The sequence below is a fragment of the Platalea leucorodia genome (genome assembly GCF_965183815.1).
Source record: "Platalea leucorodia genome assembly, chromosome: W".
Taxonomy (NCBI): Eukaryota; Metazoa; Chordata; class Aves; order Pelecaniformes; family Threskiornithidae; genus Platalea; species Platalea leucorodia.
Genome location: NC_138859.1, coordinates 26,183,721 through 26,201,970, shown reverse-complemented (window position 1 = coordinate 26,201,970; position 18,250 = coordinate 26,183,721). Strand labels below are relative to the sequence as shown.

The 18,250-nt window shown below is 49.0% G+C and overlaps 1 protein-coding gene across 1 annotated transcript in view; it reads left to right on the top strand.

Moving 5' to 3' along the window:
- Positions 1–13,625: 13,625 nt before the first annotated feature.
- LOC309601658 (E3 ubiquitin-protein ligase ARK2C-like) overlaps positions 13,626–18,250 on the top strand; it is a gene marked incomplete at both ends in the record, with an annotated part of 46,598 nt that continues 41,973 nt past the window's right edge. The window contains one exon of the mRNA XM_082334816.1: positions 13,626–13,686. Coding sequence (XP_082190942.1) covers positions 13,626–13,686 — 61 coding nt within the window. The remainder of the gene's footprint in view (positions 13,687–18,250) is intronic.

Sequence of the window (18,250 nt, the reverse complement as noted above, 5' to 3'; positions counted from 1 at the left end):
TTCTAAAGATCAGTTTTGAAGAAAGCTGCAGGGACTCATTTGTAGTCCTTCCATGAAAAATGCAAACTAGCTCTCTTGTTTTTCAGTTTGTATATGATGTGACTTCCATGTATATATAAAAACAACTGCGTCCTAACCAAACTTCCTCCAATTGTGCACTGTGTTTGTTTAAACAGTTCATGTATTGTAGTCTGATGCAGGTTTTCTTTTCTTTTATTTAAAACACTACATATTTTCTCTTATTCTTCACAAACTTGAAAGGGTAGTAATCTGAAAACTGCAGTCACTGGATAGCTAGGAAGTGTTTTTGTTTAGAGAGAGCAACAGGTGCCTGGACAGTTTTGCTCTTCTCAGCAGGAAAGAGAAATGCTAGCCATTGTATGGCTAAGAACCAATGCACTTGGGGCCTGATCCAGAACCCATTGGAGTTGATGCAGGGCTTTCCATCGACTTCAGCGTGCATTGGCTCAAGCCCTTCATGGTTTTAGCAATTCCTGAATTGCTGGAGTGTGAACTTGGAATCTTCTGTAGTGAAGACAAATCATTGCTTAGAATATAAATGTTTAAAACATGCAACTCTAGTTAAAAAATTTTATTCTTCTCAACACTCATTATTTAGTTATCATTTTCTATCTAGTATTTAATGGTCTTTGGAGAAAAAATAATAATAAAACAGTGGTTTATATATATATAAAAATATATATATTTTTGGTGCAAGATGAGACCTTCTGTTTTTTGAAACAAGTCTGTAGCATAAAGGTTAAGCTATTTTAAGACAAAATAAAATAGAGTGTATTATTTAAACAATATCAACTTGTTTGGGATTTTTTCCCCCCCACCACCACTTTCATTCAATATGCTGCTGTTTGTCACATCTCCAAAATAAAGCCTTAAGTTCTGGGAATGGGTTACAACTGCCCAAATTCAACACTGTTCCCTGCGTTTAATTTTGAATGTCCAGAATGTAAATATGATTTCCTGACTGCAAAAGCTTGCTTTTATCTCCCAGACCAGGACAGGACCACCGCTTCTCCCAGTAGCGCTGGTGGGGAATGCCAGGGGATGCGCAGGTAGCAGTAACAAGCAGCTGCTGCCCATCATGCTCTGCAGGATCCCTTCTAGGGATGTGGTTTCTGTGCAGCCTCCCATCTTCCCACACACCACAGTCCTTCAGGTGCCTGAGCAACCTTCATACCCATATTTCTTCGACTGCATCCCCTTGTCCCATCCTCACAGCTGTCTTCTGATGGTCAGTGAGACCGTTTGACTAAGAGACCAGTGTTACACTTGGATTTTCTCACGCAGCCAGGTAGTGCCGACAAGCTCGGATCTACTGCCATTTGAAATGGATGTGTAGACAAGCTATGAAGCTCTGGGCAGGTCCTTGCAGACCACAAGAGGTGGTGCCAGACTGAACAGCGTTTGGAGAACCACTGAATTATACAGAATTATACAGAAATTTACAGCCACGAGTAAAGAGAAGGATGGTAAGTATAATTGCACTGTGCTAAACTTAGGGACCCTGGTGGTGGTTGTATTGCTTTCCCCAGTGAAATCGTTGCAATGCAGATTAATTTTTTTGGCTGAAAATTTAGTTTATCTGCCTTAAAATGGGGACTGAAAGTGTTTTACTAAGTGGATTAGTTACCCAGTTCCCTGGAGAATCTGTAAATGGTGTCCTTTGCTGAGTCCATCGTCTCCATTTGCTGAAATACTACTTGGTTTTCCCTCTCCTTTTTAGGGTCGTCATTTGTGAATGTCAGCTGCTGTGGCTTTCTCTTCAGAGCATCACAAGGATGCAGTTTCCCTCCTGTCTGCAAAGGAAAGGAGCAGCACGCCTGCAAAATGCAATCTTGTGATGGACAACTCCTGCATTTACTTTTGTCTTTGGTGCAAATAAGGTGAACACCCTCCTTTTATTGCAACTAAACAGCAGCTGAGGAGTCCAACCCTCCCCAGGTCTATATCTTGATACCAGGGAGTTTATGGAAGTATAAATGCATTCCTGAGAGTACTTATGACTACTGATTCATAAATGCCCCTTGAAGTTTTCTCTTGGAGCTGGTTAGTCATCTGGATTTGTAATTCAGTTTAAAATTAGAATTGAGTGCCAGCTACTGGGAAGGAAGGATCTTTCAGACAGTAAATCTCGGGGCAAAGCTGGAATGGACAGGGGGAAACTGAAAGTTTAATTTCAGATAATTTTCTACATTTATTAGTTGCATTGGCAGCTTTGGGTGAATCTGGGGCAACCACATCAGAGCTGGAAAAAGAAACAAATAAAAGTCCCCTGTCAAATTTGTTTTTCATTACTGTAGGTGATGCAAATTGAATGCAGAACTCCTGGAGTCTGACTGATGCCTTTTCCAGGGGGTTTCCTACGCGTGCCTCTGACAAAATGCCATCTTGTACAGCTGAGGATCACATTTGCTTTGTCCATGGCTTCAAAGCATTGATAGCTTTTGACTGGCCTGTGATCAAGGACACCCAACTCTCCCATTTCCTTTCTGCCAGGTGCTTGTGTGTCTACCTTAAACTTGATATGATTGAACTCCAGTGTCACGTCCATCACTCCAGCTCATCTGACCTCATCCACGTCTTCCAGTATTGACAGTGCTGCTGCACAACTCTGTGTGATCAGCAGTTTTTAGTAGAAATCTCCAACTCTATATGCCAAAGTCACTCATAAAAATAGTGACTTTTCATTGCTTCCTTGGAAATGCGTCTTTTCTAATGTTACCACCCACAGATCATAGAATTATAGAATCATTTAGGTTGGAAAAGACCTTTAAGATCATCCAGTCCAACTGATTTAATCATCTGCATCTTAAAATACTCTTGATTTCCCCCCACCATTACAACTATAGTCCTCTGGATGCCCCAGCATTTGGCAGCATGGACCTCCAGGGGAGGCTGCCGTTTCGAAGCAGGGCGCATTCAAATTCCCCCTCTGGGATTGTAGATACATAGGAGATGTTTATCCATGGTGTTATGAGATGGCAGTGGTCCTGTAAACCCAAAGAGGAGCTTTTGAGTCAGAGGTGGTTGGGCTGGAGTGATGATTTTACGATCCTAATGGGAAATGTGTCATGAGTTATGTGTTCTCACTCAAATCTCATCTTACCTGGCACAGGATATGACAGAGATTCATGAAAGGGTGATTTTATTGCTTTTCCACATGATTAAATGGACCCGAATGGGAAGTGTATTCACACTCTCCCTGGACTGCGTGTGACAAAACTGCCAAATAAAAATACCCCTCTCAGGAGCTCTGCTAGTTACAAATCACTGGCCAAGCGCCACAGATCTATTTTCTGACATCTCACTAATGCCTCCCTTCTGCCAATGTTTTACAGCTCTAATGGGATCTGTCACCTTGGCTGGGCTTTCCTTCTTCTTTCCTTCTCTTGGCCAGCAGCACATCCCCGAGAGGAGGATACCCCCTCTTCATCTTGCAGTAAGAGGGAAGGGCACTCTAAGAAACTCATTTTGCACTTTGAGTGATGATGTGGGTTAATGAATAGATTTGGGCAAAGCAGTGGTTCTTCTGAGCATTTGGGGTTGGCTCTTGAAGGTGAGGAACTGCACTTGCTCAGGTTTCTGTTCCATGGGAGTGGGGAGGGATGGAGGCATCTTCACAACATGGGATACCAACGAGGATGGGACCCATGGGAGCAGGACGTCATCGATGGTAGCTGGTTGGGTGACTCCTTAAGTGCTCCTCCAGCTTTGCCTCTTGCTTCTGGAGGAGATCCCCAACCCCTGGGCAGAAGGGCCATATCCAGCACGGTGGAGAGATGTGGCCAAAACTTAAGCTTCTAAACATATCCTTGGTGGGGACAGTCTCTCCCTTTCTCAGCAAAGGGGGAGATGGGCCCTGTCTGTCTGTGAGATGCATCCCAAGGAGGAAAAACCGCAGGTTTGGTTATTTTATCCCATCCAATGGGATGGCCTACACGGCACCAGGCTTGCTGGCATCTGATGGGGTTCACCTTTCTCAAAGGGGGAAGAGGGTCTTTGCTCAGGAGCTTGTGGGGCTCATTGACAGGGCTTTAAACTAGATTTGAAGGGGGAGGGGGTCGATATCAGGTTTGCCTGTGATAAGGGGTGGGATGGCATGCTGTGGTTAGAGGGACAGGGTACTAGTGGGGGATGGGATGCTAGCAGGGGCCTTCAGCCTGTTGATTTGAGGTGTGCTGGAGACACTGCAGCACAGTCGAAGTCTTACGGGGATGAGCAGGGGGCTCTTGAGGTAATAGGAGCCAACAGGGAAATATCAGAGAAATTCCTCAAGGGAACCAAGGGGTGTTCCTCCAAGAAGGTGACACGGATGACAGCCCAGCTGAAGTGCCTCTACACCAATGCACGCAGTATGGGCAACAAACAGGAGGAGTTGGAAGCCACCGTGCTATTAGAAAGCTACAACCAAGTTGCCATTACTGAAACTTGGTGGGACAAATCCCATGACTGGAGTTCAGCTATTGATGGCTACAAGCTGTTCAGAAGGGACAGGTGAGGAAGGAGGGGCAGAGGCGTTGCCCTCTACATCAAGAAATGGATAGAGTGTGAAGAACTGTCCCTGAAGAATAGCCATGAGCAGGTTGAAAGCTTATGGATAAGAATTAGAGACCGAGGCAACAAAGGGAACCTTGTGGTTGGTGTCTACTACAGGCCACCCGATCAAGGGGAGCCTATTGACAAAGCCTTCTTACTCCAGCTACAGGCAGGCTCTTGTCCCGATGGGGGATTTCAACGAGCCTGACATCTGCTGGAAAAGTAGCACGTCGAGCTGTAGGCAATCTAGGAGACTCCTGGAGAGCACTGAGGGTAACTTCTTAAGCCAGGTAATAGACAGCCCTACCAGAGGGGCTGTGATACTGGACTTGTTGGTTGCCAACACAAGTGAGCTCATTGGTGGCGTCAGGACTGGAGGTAGCCTGGGTTGCAGTGATCATGCACTGATGGAGTTTGCAGTCCTGAGGGATATGGGTCAGGCAAAGAGTAAAGTCAGAGGAGAGTCAAGGAGTTAGTCAATAGGACCCCCTGGGAAACTGCCCTCAGGGACAAGGGAGCAGAACAGAGCTGGCAGATCTTCAAGGATGCTTTCCATAGAGCACAAGAGCTCTCGATACCCAGGTGCAGGAAATCGGGCAAGGAAGGGAAGAGGCCAGTATGGCTGATTCATGACCTGTGGGTCAAACTAAAAGGCAAGAAGAGAATGCACAGACAGTGGAAACAGAGACTGGTATCTTGGGAAGAGTACAGGGACACTGTCCGGTTGTGTAAGGGTGGGATCAGGAAGGCCAAGGTGTGGATGGAGCTGAACTTGGCAAGGGCTGCAGAGAATAATAAGGGCTTCTACAGGTATGTCAACCAGAAAAAGAAGGTTAAAGAAAGCGTACCCCCTCTGATGAGCAAAACTGGCAAGCTGGTAACAACAGACAAGGAGAAGGCTGAGGTACTCAACAACTTTTTTGCCTCAGTCTTCACTGGCAACCTCTCTCCTCACACCTCCCAAGTCAATGGGCCATTTGACGGGGGATCAGGGGGGCAGAGGTCCTCCCACTGTAAGTGAAGATCAGGTTCGCGACCACCTGAGGAACCTGAACATGCATAAGTCTATGGGTCCTGATGGGATGCATCCTGAGGGAACTGGCTGACGTAGTTGCCAAGCCACTCTCCATGATATTTGAAAAGTCATGGCAGTCAGGTGAAGTCCCTGGGGACTGGAAAAAGGGAAATGTTGCACCCATTTTTAAAAAGGGTAGAAAGGAGGACCCTGGGAACTACCGACCTGTCAGCCTCACCTCTGTGCCTGGGAAGATCATGGAACAGATCCTCCTAGAAGCTATGCTAAGGCACAGGGAGGACAGGGAGGTGATTCGAGACAGCCAGCACGGCTTCACCAAGTGCAAGTCCTGCCTGACCAACCTAGTGGCCTTCTATGATGGAGTGACTGCATCAGTGGACGAGGGAAGAGCTACGGATGTCATCTATCTGGACTTCTGTAAGGCCTTTGACACGGTCCCCCACAATATCCTCCTCTCTAAATTGGAGAGAGATGAGGAATTGGTTGGATGGTCGCATCCAGAGAGTAGTGGTCAACAGCTCAATGTCCAGATGGAGAACAGTGACAAGTGGTGTCCCTCAGGGGTCCGTACTGGGGCCAGTGCTGTTTAATATCTTCATCAGTGACATAGACAGCGGGATCGAGTGCACCCTCAGCAAGTTTGCAGAAGACACCAAGCTGAGTGGTACAGTCGACACGCCTGAGGGACGGGATGCCATCCAGAGGGATCTGGACAAGCTGGAGAAGTGGGCCTGTGTGAACCTCATGAGGTTCAACAAGGCCAAGTGCAAGGTCCTGCACCTGGGTCGGGGCAATCCCCATTATCAATACAGGCTGGGGGATGAAGGGATTGAGAGCAGCCCTGAGGAGAAGGACCTGGGGGTAATGATAGATGAAAAGCTGGACATGAGCCAGCAATGTGCTCTCGCAGCCCAGAAAGCCAATCGTATCCTGGGCTGCATCAAAAGCAGTGTGGCCAGCAGGTCGAGGGAGGTGAGTCTGCCCCTCTACTCTGCTCTGGTGAGACCCCACCTGGAGCACTGCATCCAGCTCTGGAGCCCTCAGCACAGGAAGGACATGGACCTGTTGGAGCGGGTCCAGAGGAGGGCCACAAAAATGATCAGAGGGATGGATCATCTCTTCTATGAGGAAAGGCTGAAAGAGCTGGGGTTGTTCAGCCTGGAGAAGAGAAGGCTCCAGGGAGACCTTATTGCAGCCTTTCAGTACTTAAAGGGGGCCTACAAGAAAGATGGGGATAGTCCTTTTAGGAAGGCTTGCTGCAACAGGACAAGGGGTAATGGTTTTAAACTAAAGGAGGGTAGATTCAGACTAGATATAAGGAAAAATTTTTCACAGTGAGGGTGGTGAAACACTGGAACAGGTTGCTCAGAGAGGTGGTAGATGCCCCATCCTTGGAAACATTCAAGGCCAGGCTGGATGGGGCTCTGAGCAACCTGATCTAGTTGAAGATGTCCCTGCCCATTGCAGGGAGGTTGGACTAGATGACCTTTAAAGGTCCCTTCCATCCCAAAGCATTCTATGATTCTATTTTTTTCATCTTATTTCCATTGTTCATGGTGTGTTCCCCCATGGGTTCAGTCCTAGGTTTGAAGACCACTCTCCCCTGTAGAGGTGGGGAGATGGGTGCAGGTCACCATTAGAAGTCAACAGTGGGAAGGTGAAGAGCAGGCTGGAGGTTTAAGACATCCAGAGCAGAAGACAAAACACAGTGAGTAAATCCTAATGAAAAGAGGGATAATTTCAAAAGGCAGGTCACACTGTGTCTCGGACAAGACTTGGTGAGTTGAAAATGCTGTTTAGTTCATCTCCTCTATTGCTAAAGAAGGATGAGCCCCTGGTGCACACCCGACCGTCCTCCACACCTCCTGAGAGCATTTGAGGACCTTTTCTGTGGCTGGAATGCTGCTAAAACATAGTCTCAGGCCATTAAAAACCCCATCCCACTTGGAGCTGCGGAACCAGGGGCTCCTTGTGCAATTTCTCCTTCCTCCAGCTGCTTGTTAAGAGGAAGAACTGGGGCAATTTTTAAAGCAGTCCCACCTGGGCATGGCACAAGGCAGGGAACGTGCTTTCCAGGAGGGTCTGAGCTCCCTGCTGCCAAAAAAAGTGTTGTTAGAATGCTTTATACCCCAGTAAGCAGCAGCACTGCATGCTATGGCCAAGTTTTCGGAGGGGTGATGCTGAGCTCCCCCATCCTTCAATAGCCAACATGAGGTCTTGCTCTGGACCAGTGCTCCCAGCTTGCTCAAGGGTATAGCAAAACTCTAAAATGCTCAGAAAAGTTCTCAGAAGTGCTTCAAAACTAGCTTTACACCCACATCCTCCCCTTCCCTGTGCCCCAGGGAGGAATCCCCTTAATTCCTGGTGCTCCAGGCTCAACTTGGCTGGCTCCCGGCCCCACGGAAAGGCTGAGGGGGAGGGGCGTGTGGGTGGAGACGAGGGGTCTCAGCAGCACCCAGTCTGCAAAGGAGGTAATTTGGCAAGAAATATTCATGATTTTTAATGCAATTTGTCCACTGACATTTTAACTCTGAAAGCACAGGCTGGAAGCAGCCCGTGGGAAGGCACTAGATGGCACCAAAGCCGGAGGATACAGGCTCCGGACTGCCATCGCATCCTCCGCTGCATCCCCCAGAATGGGGGAAAGTGCCCCCCAAAACAGGCAAAAGGGCTCGTGGATATGAAAACACCACATTTTTTGGTTTTCTTAACCATGCTGGACTCCATCGCCTTGACCGGACCCTGCCTGTACAGCCAGCATCTATCCCGTGGCGGGGAAACGGGCCCCAGGAAGCGCAAAAGAAATCAAATCATCTGGACATAATACTAAAATTAAATCACCCAGCTGTGATTTCAAGGTAATTAATCACTGACAGGTCTGAAGAAGGGTTGTTTCTCCAGGTTTCCAGCCTGGGATCTGGAAATGCAGATAGGGGTCATCGACCTTGCCTTATTTTTGGTTAGTGCAAAGCCACCTTGAGAACAAGGAGCAGATTTCACAAATAAAATATTGCAACGTCCTTGATTAGTGGCAGAAAACGCGGGGTTTTGCAGCAAGGTTGCTGCTGAACGTGTTGCCAGGAGAAGGCTTTCCTTTCGCTCCCACTCTCGCACCGCCTGCAGTTGCATCCCAAAGCTGCTGCCACAGGGAGCTGGCGGGATGCTAGGATGGGGAGAGCATTGGGGGACCACCAAGGAAAACACACCAAAAACTCTCCTCCCCAAAAATATGGGCAGGATGGAGGAGAAAGGATGAGTTTTGAGTCATTCTTCTTGAAATAGGGTGATGCAAAATATCCTAAAGCTCAATCCCTGCCTGCTCCATAAGGAGGCACAGGGTCAGTGTTGAGGGTGTGCGGTTAAAAGTATAATTCGAAGGAAGCATTTAATCAGCCGCAATATCCTGCTCTGAACTCGTTGCAGCAAAACATCACCAGTTCCCATTTTGCAACAACTCACGTGTCAGAAAAATGACGTTATTTTGTAGGCTGCTGTACCCGCGCAAATGGAGAATGAAATTCCTCAAAGCAAAATAGTTCAATTTTAGCAAAAAGATGAGACGTAAATGGGGGCATCGCAGCCCCCTGCTCCCCTTTGCTGCAATAAATTGAGCAGCTGTGAGCTCCCAAAAGTCCCTGCTCTCGGGGGAAGAGGAAAAACTGCCTCCTGCTTTCCTCTGGAGAAAGTCCTGGGCTGCATATTTGAAATCTGCTCTGGCAAAATAGGGGCACGGTGTTTTCTTTCTCATTTCCCAAATGGTTGCTCTTCGGATGTGAGGTTTTTACCCGTTTTCTTATTTTCTCCTCATAAAACTATAAAATTGAAATGCTGAAATATTTCATTTTAATTTTAAGTGAATGCATAATGATTTTGTCTACCTCACCTCTCTTGTTTTTTTGGAGAAAAGAAAAAAAAGAAAGGGGGTAAAAGGCAGAAGAGAGAAAATTACAGTGAGGCAGAAAATAAAGGAGCCAAATAACCATAGATTAAACTTCAGTGTAAATAAATCTCAAATAAAACCCTTTCATGAACCAGGAGCCCCCCACTTTCTGGCTTCCCACCTGTGTTTGTGTTGCTGTTGCTCCCAGGCATGGTACAATGCTGTGGTGTTTGCTGGAGAGATTTCTTCTCCCTTTTCACCCTTTCTCTATCCATTTTTCATTTTGCCTTTAATTTTTCTACCTTCACTTTTCCCTTCAGTGCTGGTCACTCAAGCAGCTTTTTGTCTCCCCCCCATCTAAGACTTGAGACCCTCAAAACCCCAGACCTGTTCTTCTTAATGGGGTTTGTAAGACCCACCACCCTTGCCCTAGAAGCACCATCAAAGATCCAGCCATGGCCATGCCGTGGTTGTATCACCATTGATGTCAAGGAAATCGTTGTCCAAAATGTAGCTGAAGATCAGAAAATAATCAAAGGCTCAGACCATCGTCTAGCAAAGAGATCATGCCATCCATATACTTCATCCCTACCACGAGTGAGGCATCAGGTTTTTTCATGCTGTCAATCCCATTGCTCTCCATCCTGCCATAAAATGGCCTCTGGGGGTTTGAGATGTCCATCTTAAGCAAACCATGGCTTCAAAACTGCTAGAAAAAGTCCTTCACAAGGGTTTTTCCGCTGTCCTGCCAGAGGTCGGCCCAAAAAACCCCAAGTTTGAAGGATGCTAACTCATCAGTTTTTGAGCTGGTTGATCCCATCCCGACTTCCCAAAGGATTTCACCCAGCTCGGTTTTGCAGAGAAGGTGAAAAATCGCATCAAAATTGCTGGGGGCTTTGAGGTGGTCAGAGGGTGAGTGCCAGGTCTGGAAATGAACTGAGAGTTATGGTCACCCTCAGACCTGCCCGAGGATGGTGGCTGATGTGCCATACGTGCCCCAGGACTTCTCAACTGCTCTGTATCACATTTATATTTCTTGAATATCCTCTGTGCATGCCTGGCTAAGGGGAGAAACCTTCCCTGTGGGACTGAGGGGTGAGACAGCCCTGGTGCCCCGATGCCTGTGCTGCAGTATCATCTCCAAAACATCTACTCCATAGGTACACTGGTGGCACGTGTGATATCCACGAGACTGGAGAACATCACATTGAAGAAGAATTTCATAGTGTTAATTTTTAAAGAGAGCTTGGGGCAAAAGTGGGAAGATGCCCCAAATTGGGGGTGCTGGGACCCCAAAAGCTGCATTGGGGAACACCAACAGGCACCAGCCATGCGGGTGGGAGGAAGCCAAGGGCTAATTTTAACGTCAACCTGTGGCATCTGCGTGACATGCAAAGTGTCATGTCCCAGTGACGGATCAGGTGTCCTGGGGAGGAGCGTGCACAGATGAAAAGCAACAGCAGTGAGGGCTGAGCCCCGTGAAATACCCGCGACAACTGTCGTAGTGGGGCCAGGGGCCACGGGCCATGGAAGCAGCTGCCCAAGGCAACCGGAGCCGACGGCAGGAGTGCAGCCCCTGGCCTGGGGCCAGCAGCGGTCTCAGGGGGCTACGGAGGGGATGCTGGGGTGCTTTTGCAGGCACCTGGGACTTTTCCTGCTCTCATTTGAGGGGAGCTCAGCGCAGCAGCGGTGTGAAACCTTACCCAAAAGAGTCCTTTCGGGTGGACGTCACAGCTCTGAAGAAGGCAGCGAAGGCGTGCAGGCAGCTGCCTGCCGGGCCCAGCATCTGCCCTCAGGCTGCGGGGCTAGGAGGGAAAGGGTTAAACAGATCCAGGTTGCCAAGCTGCTGTTTTAATTCTGATCAGGAAAAAAACCCACAAAATAAACCCAATGACAAACCCAATGCAATAATCCAGGCGAATAAATCCATCGCATATATACGTTAGGACACTGCTGAGTGCTTAAACCTGCCAGATGCATGGGATGGATAAAGCTAAGCCAGGATTAAGGGGGATTCCCATGATGGGACAGTGGCTGGCAGCAAAAACAACCCCCAGCCTGGCCAGGGTGGAAAGGGCACCAAAAAATTGGTTTGCACCACAGTAAAATGCTTCCTGGGACCCTGTGCCCTGACAGAAACCTGTCCTATGCAACTGGGGGTCTTACTTCTTTAAAATGGTTTTAAATAAACAGGGATGAGCTTCTGGTTGTTTTTTTTTGGGGGGGGTTGTCCTCCTTTAAGCCACAGGGGTTCTTTGCCCTATGAGGAGGGTGGCTCTGAGCCCCCATGGGGTTTCCACAAGCTCTCTGCATCCCTCTGGGCTCGGCCAGAGCCATTTTAGGTCAGCGATGCCCCAACAAATAAGTTCTGTCAGTAACTGGGGCATCAACACAATAGGCCACTGTGTCACCTGTGGGGACAGGGACAGGACGGGGATGAGCCCCTTCATGCTCCTGCAGCTGGTGGGATCCTCTGCTTTGGGCCCGACTTGACGTGTGTTTCCCATATGTGCTGCAGCCAAGGGTGTCAGTGTGGAGGGACGTATGGAGGGGAGAGCAGGGCTGTGGCCTAGGGTTCGATGCCTGATGACTGCTGGCCTCGGGGGGGTGTGTTTTGTGGGCGAGTTGCATACCTGTTTGCATGTATGCATGTGTGTGTGCATGTATGCGTGCCTCTGTAGTTGCACATGTGCATGGGACTGTGTGTATATGGTGTGTGCATGTGCATGTGTGCATGCATGCTGGTGTGCTGGACAGGCTGCAGAAGTGGGCCTGTGTGAACCTCATGAGGTTCAACAAGGCCAAGTGCAAGGTCCTGCACCTGGGTCGGGGCAATCCCCATTATCAATACAGGCTGGGGGATGAAGGGATTGAGAGCAGCCCTGAGGAGAAGGACCTGGGGGTAATGATAGATGAAAAGCTGGACATGAGCCAGCAATGTGCTCTCGCAGCCCAGAAAGCCAACCGTATCCTGGGCTGCATCAAAAGCAGTGTGGCCAGCAGGTCGAGGGAGGTGAGTCTGCCCCTCTACTCTGCTCTGGTGAGACCCCACCTGGAGTACTGCATCCAGCTCTGGAGCCCTCAGCACAGGAAGGACATGGACCTGTTGGAGCGGGTCCAGAGGAGGGCCACAAAAATGATCAGAGGGCTGGAACACCTCTCCTATGAGGAAAGGCTGAGAGAGCTGGGGTTGTTCAGCCTGGAGAAGAGAAGGCTCCAGGGAGACCTTATTGCAGCCTTTCAGTACTTAAAGGGGGCTTATAAGAAAGATGGGGACAGACTTTTTAGCAGGGCCTGTTGTGATAGGACAAGGGGTAATGGTTTTAAACTAAAGGAGGGTAGATTCAGACTAGATATAAGGAAGAAATGTTTTACGATGAGGGTGGTGAAACACTGGAACAGGTTGCCCAGAGAGGTGGTAGATGCCCCATCCTTGGAAACATTCAAGTCCAGGCTGGATGGGGCTCTGAGCAACCTGACCTAGTTGTAGATGTCCCTTCCAATTGCAGGGGGGATGGACTAGATGACCTTTAAAGGTCCCTTCCATCCCAAAGCATTCTATGATTCTATGTGCGTGCATGTGCTTGTGCACGTGTGCTAGTACCCATGTATGTGCATATGCACCTGTGTGTGCATATGCATCTCTATGCATATGTATGTGTGCCTGTGTCTATGTGTGCAGTGTATGCATGCACATGCATGTGTCCGCTTGTGCATGTGTGTGCATACGCATGCATGCGTGCGCACATGCATGCATGCGTGCGCACGTGTATCTGTGTGTGCATGCACACATCTGTGTACGCCTGTGTGCACGTGTGCATGCTCTGTGTGCGCGTGTGCACACGTGTGTACATGCATGCACATGCATGCACCTGCGTGCACGGCCACACGCGTGCAGCTATGCAGCCTGCATGCACGCCTGCGCGCGCCCGCGGACGAGCGGCCGCACGCCCCGCCTTCCGCCCTCCCGTCATCCCCTATTGGCCCGGGCGTCAGCCGGGTGGGCGTGACGTGTCGGCGGAGGGCGTGTTGGCCGGCGGTCGGCGCCCTGCCATTGGTGGCGGTCGCCTTTGTGTGCCGGCGGAGCGGGCAGCTGTTACTTGCCGCCGCGTCGGAGGGGCCGACGGGATCGCGCCACGCCACGCAGGCCGCAGCATGGTCTTGGTGCATGTTGGCTACCTGGTGCTGCCCGTCTTCGGCTCCGTGCGCAACAGAGGTACCGCGCCGTGGGTTCGCGTCCCGGGGCCGCTCCGCGGGGGGTGGGTGGGTGTGGGTGTGTGGGTGGGTGGGCGGGCGGGCTCGGCCCGGCCCGGCCCGGCCCGGCCCGGGCTCCGGGTCCCCCGGGCAGGAGGAGGGGTGCCGCTCCACCCCGCTTCCATCCCCGCGCTCCCAGCGTGCCTTCAGGTCGGCGGTTGCGGCGAGCCCGCCTCGCTCCGTGGGCGCACAGGGCTCCGCGCCCCCTCTAGCCCCCAGCAGTGCCCGTTATGGGGGTTTCTCCGCCCCCGGGGCCGCCTCGGCGCCCGCCGCTTGCCCAGCTCTCGCCTGCACCTCCAGTCTGTTCTTCGGTAGATCTATTTTCCTTTTTTTTTTTTTTTTTTTTAGTTTTATTTTATTTTTTAATTTAACTTCCCGCCCACCCACTCTCCTTTCTCCCCCCCTCCCCCAGTCTCGCCGTGTAGCGTAGCCACTAGGCCATTTCAGCCTAGCTGTAGGCGATAACAGCCATTTTTGTACCTTCATCCTGTTTAGCTGAGTACATTACACTGTAAATTCCTGTTAAGTGGATTCATTTTGCTGTGGTCGTTGGGCGCAGAGTCTTCTGGGGGGGGCTTTAGGGGAGGCCAAAGGCCCCCAAATTCCGGCCAAACCCCCCTCAAAAAAATTCAGTTGGGGAGGGGAAATCCGACAGGGAAACGCAATTGGCCTTAATTCTAAAAATAAAATTGGAAAAGAGTTTGAGAGTAGGATCTGTGGTTAAACAGGGGCTAAAATACCCCCCAAAAGCTGCTGGCTAGTGCTGGCGAGAGTCGCCCGCAAAGGGGTGCAGCGTCGCCGGCGGTGGTGACACCGCAGCCGACAACTGTCCCCCATGGGTGCCCGCCCAGTCGCTCGCCCGGCCATCCCACGCTCCATCACGACTGTCTCCATCAGCCACAAGTGTCCCGTCCCATTAGCGCACCTCTGATGTGGCAAACGCGCCACCCCACCCCCCAAATTTGATTGCGAAAAGAGACGACTGGCAAAATGGTGTTCCATTAAACAGGGATAACACTTTTTTTCTGCCGTGCTAAATTACTTCCTGTTCTTATTTTGTGGGTAATTTTCTGTATCAAATATCCTTTGGTTGTGTATCTTCACCTTTTTCTTGTACTAAAACTAAAGCATGGTCTGTATTTTTTTACATTACCTAGTTTCTGATGTAAATCTCTCTGTAGAGACATACCTTGCTGAAATGTAATGTGCTGTAGCCTATACATCTGCTCAGTGTATGCTGCTTTTGTTCTGTTGCCCTTCCATAGCATGGTGGGCCTTGCCTTTTTGTATTGTGTGCATGATGACATTGTTACACACGATTCCACTAATACTAATATACGATCTCTCAATAAAGAAACTAGTTTTCCTATATTAACTTAGTGTGCTTTTTCTATTGCTGTTTTCCCATTTATTGTCGTATCCTGCTGTTTAGATTTTTTTTCCTTGCTTTCCCCCATCGTGAGGTTTGAGTGAGTAGATTATTTTTTTTTTTTCCTCCGTAGTGCAGATATGGGGGCTTTTTAATACACTTTTTTTTTTTCTCTCCTATCCCATATCTACCCTCAGCATTAGCCTGTGTGTATGTACTCCCTAGAAGCACAGTCCATATTACTGTCGTGCCGATGCAGAATTCTGTTTTACCGCAGAATAGCAAAAAAAAAAAAAAGCGTATAAATCTAAGCCCTCATTATTAATCAAAAATAAGAAGATAGATGTTTGATGAAGGGCCTGCTGCTTATTTCATTCTAGTTACAACATTACACATTCCTTACCAGACTGATACCAAAATGAGAGGGATGACCTCCAGATGGATGGGGGAATTTTTTTTTTTTTTTTAAAAACTCTTATTAACAAGAGGTAAATGAACCTGGGGGGAAAAAAAAAAAATCCCTCTAATCTATTAGCTGTATATTTAAGCATATACATATATGCGAGTGCCCTGCTAGGTGAGAAGTTGCCGTGCCTCGGTCCTGCGGTGACTGGCACACAATAAATATTTTCACTAGAGCCCTGCAAGGCAGGGCTCATAAAACTGTCTCAGCTGCTAATGTTGTAACTACATTTTTCTGCTTGAAGCCTCCAGTCCTGCCATCTTCTGAATAACCCGATTTGGTCAAAGAGCAAACTATGGGGTTGGGAGAAAGTCATAGGAAACCTTAAAATATTGGAAGCAGGGAGGAATGGACAACCAAAGTGTGATCAGCAAGCAATTTTGCTGCAGCTGCAAAGCGATAATAATACCAGTCATCTCTCCTTGTTCTTGTGCCAGACCTCCTTTTGCAGGTCTGCAAAATGGTCCTGTAAAACCTCCCAATTTTTGCTTGGATACCACCAGAAACAGGGAAGTCAGGGCTCCTAAAAGCAGGAGATGGGGCTGGGGTTGGTGGGGAGGGGGGAGCATCTTGTCTTAATTGCATTTCTATGGAAGGTGGGGAGACACAGGATTGGTTATTTGTCTTTAACGAGAGTAAGACAAATTCAGCAGGTTGGTGGTTCCCGCTGCTAAAATTTCAAGGAGCCGCTAGCAAACAAAACAAAAGCAAGTGGCTCCAGCAACCCGCCCTGCCTTACCCCAGCATCCCTCGAAGAGACGCATCATTTTTCAAGGCCGTGCCTTTCCACCTCCTTCCTAGCTTTATCCTGAGTTTGTTTTTTTACAAAAAAAAAAATCTATTTATTATTTCCTTCTCCATATTTCCTTTTCCATGTATCTCGGTGACTGTTTGGCCATCCTATCCTCCCCGCACAAGCGGGTTGCCCCCCTGCTTCCCCCCCTGGATGTAATGTATGCTGTGGCCCTTTGTTTTCGCTCCACCCTCTTCCCGGGCCAGTGCTGAGCTCAGTGTGTGACACATGTCCCCGTACGCATCCCAAGGAGGGAGGCTGTGCTTCTCACTTGCATGAAGGGAGACATGCATGCCTGTTGGGGCTGATCATTTTCCAATGTGATTTTTTTTTTCCCTTTTTTATTATTTTTTAATTCAACCCCCATGTGAGACAATGCAATTTAGGTTATGGCATGGAAAAAAATGAATCCCCCCTACCCCACCCCGAAACCCCGACACGGATAAACCCAGTCCCCTCCGAAACATACCTCATGCTATGGACACCTGCAGGCAGCTGCCCTGTTGTTAGGAGTGGTGGATTCACTGCAGCGAGTGTAATAACCCCCCCAGATCATCTTCTGCAAATTAGTGCTAATACAGAGCAAAGCTGTTTGGTCAATATACTGAGGATACCTTGGTAATCTAATAATACAGAAAGCTTCTGGGTTAATGGCAACTCGTACTAAGCAATTTATCATCCGCATCATATTTTCACCTGTCTTGTTAGAAACATGTTCTTACAAGAGGAAACATTTCCCCCCCCCTCAACCTCCCAGCCGTATTAGTCAGTAACCACCAGGCTTTCATAGCTCATAATCCATCAAATGCATCCACAATTTAATGACTTAATTCCTTTGACACTCCGAGTCTTGAAAAGCCACCTGGTACAAAGAAAATAATCTTTTTTGATTTTAGCATCGTGGGCTGAGGAAATCCAAGACGAGTCATGTGCTGGTAGTGCTGCTGTGGGTGTGGAGGCATGTGCAGTGATTTCTATAAAGCCTATACATCTCTCCAGCGCCAACCTGTATTCCTGGGCTGCTTTAAATAACTTCTTTCAATAACAGGGGGACGAATAATCCCAAACATGAACAAAACAGGCTCTGAGATTCATTTATATAAGGGTTGCGTAAAGGTCTTATATGCATCTGCATGCATTTAATGATGCCAAATGGGAGCTGGACCGATCTGTCTCTCACACGGGGTTTGGGGTGTTGTCACAATTTCCATCTTTTTTAAGAAAAAGGTAAACAAATAGTGGTCACATTTTGCTCATATTGGGAATTATCATCAGCAAAGCCTAATGAAAGCTGATCTGGATTTACCTCGCTGTGTGTGGATCCGGCCCCATGGAAATGTGTTATTTAAGAACCGGTGAGTTGGTGCCTGAGCGAGAAAGCAAATGCAGCTGCGAAGCTGGGGGGGGGAATTGGAGGGTGTTTCCCACAAAACCCAGGAGCTGCCATGGCCGGGGGACACGAGGGGGTGGGGACACAGTGGGGACACAGTCCGGCATTGCTCGGTGCTTCCCGGACAGAGTGTGGGGTGCAAAACCAGGGGACGAGATCCATAGGCACCAGGACGCTGCCAATAACCACCTCAGGCCTCGCCGAGTCGCCGGTCTCACGCCAAGTCCTCCTCTATGAACCTCCTGGAAGGACTGTCCTAGAGTAAGTCTGAGCTTCCTTTTTTTTTGTTGTTGTTTTAAACCCTGCTTGTAATTTGGGGAGCACCTCATTAGCTGAAAGGGAAGGAGCACTGCTGGAGCAGGTGCAGGAGCCCCGTCCTCCCAAACCTGTAGGAGAACCCCCTCCAAGTGCCACGGGGAGCACGTGTGACATTCAAGACCGGCTCATCCCTCTCCACCGCCCAGATGGATGATGGTCGCAACCGCTGGAGGTGCAGGGGTGGCCGGAGAAG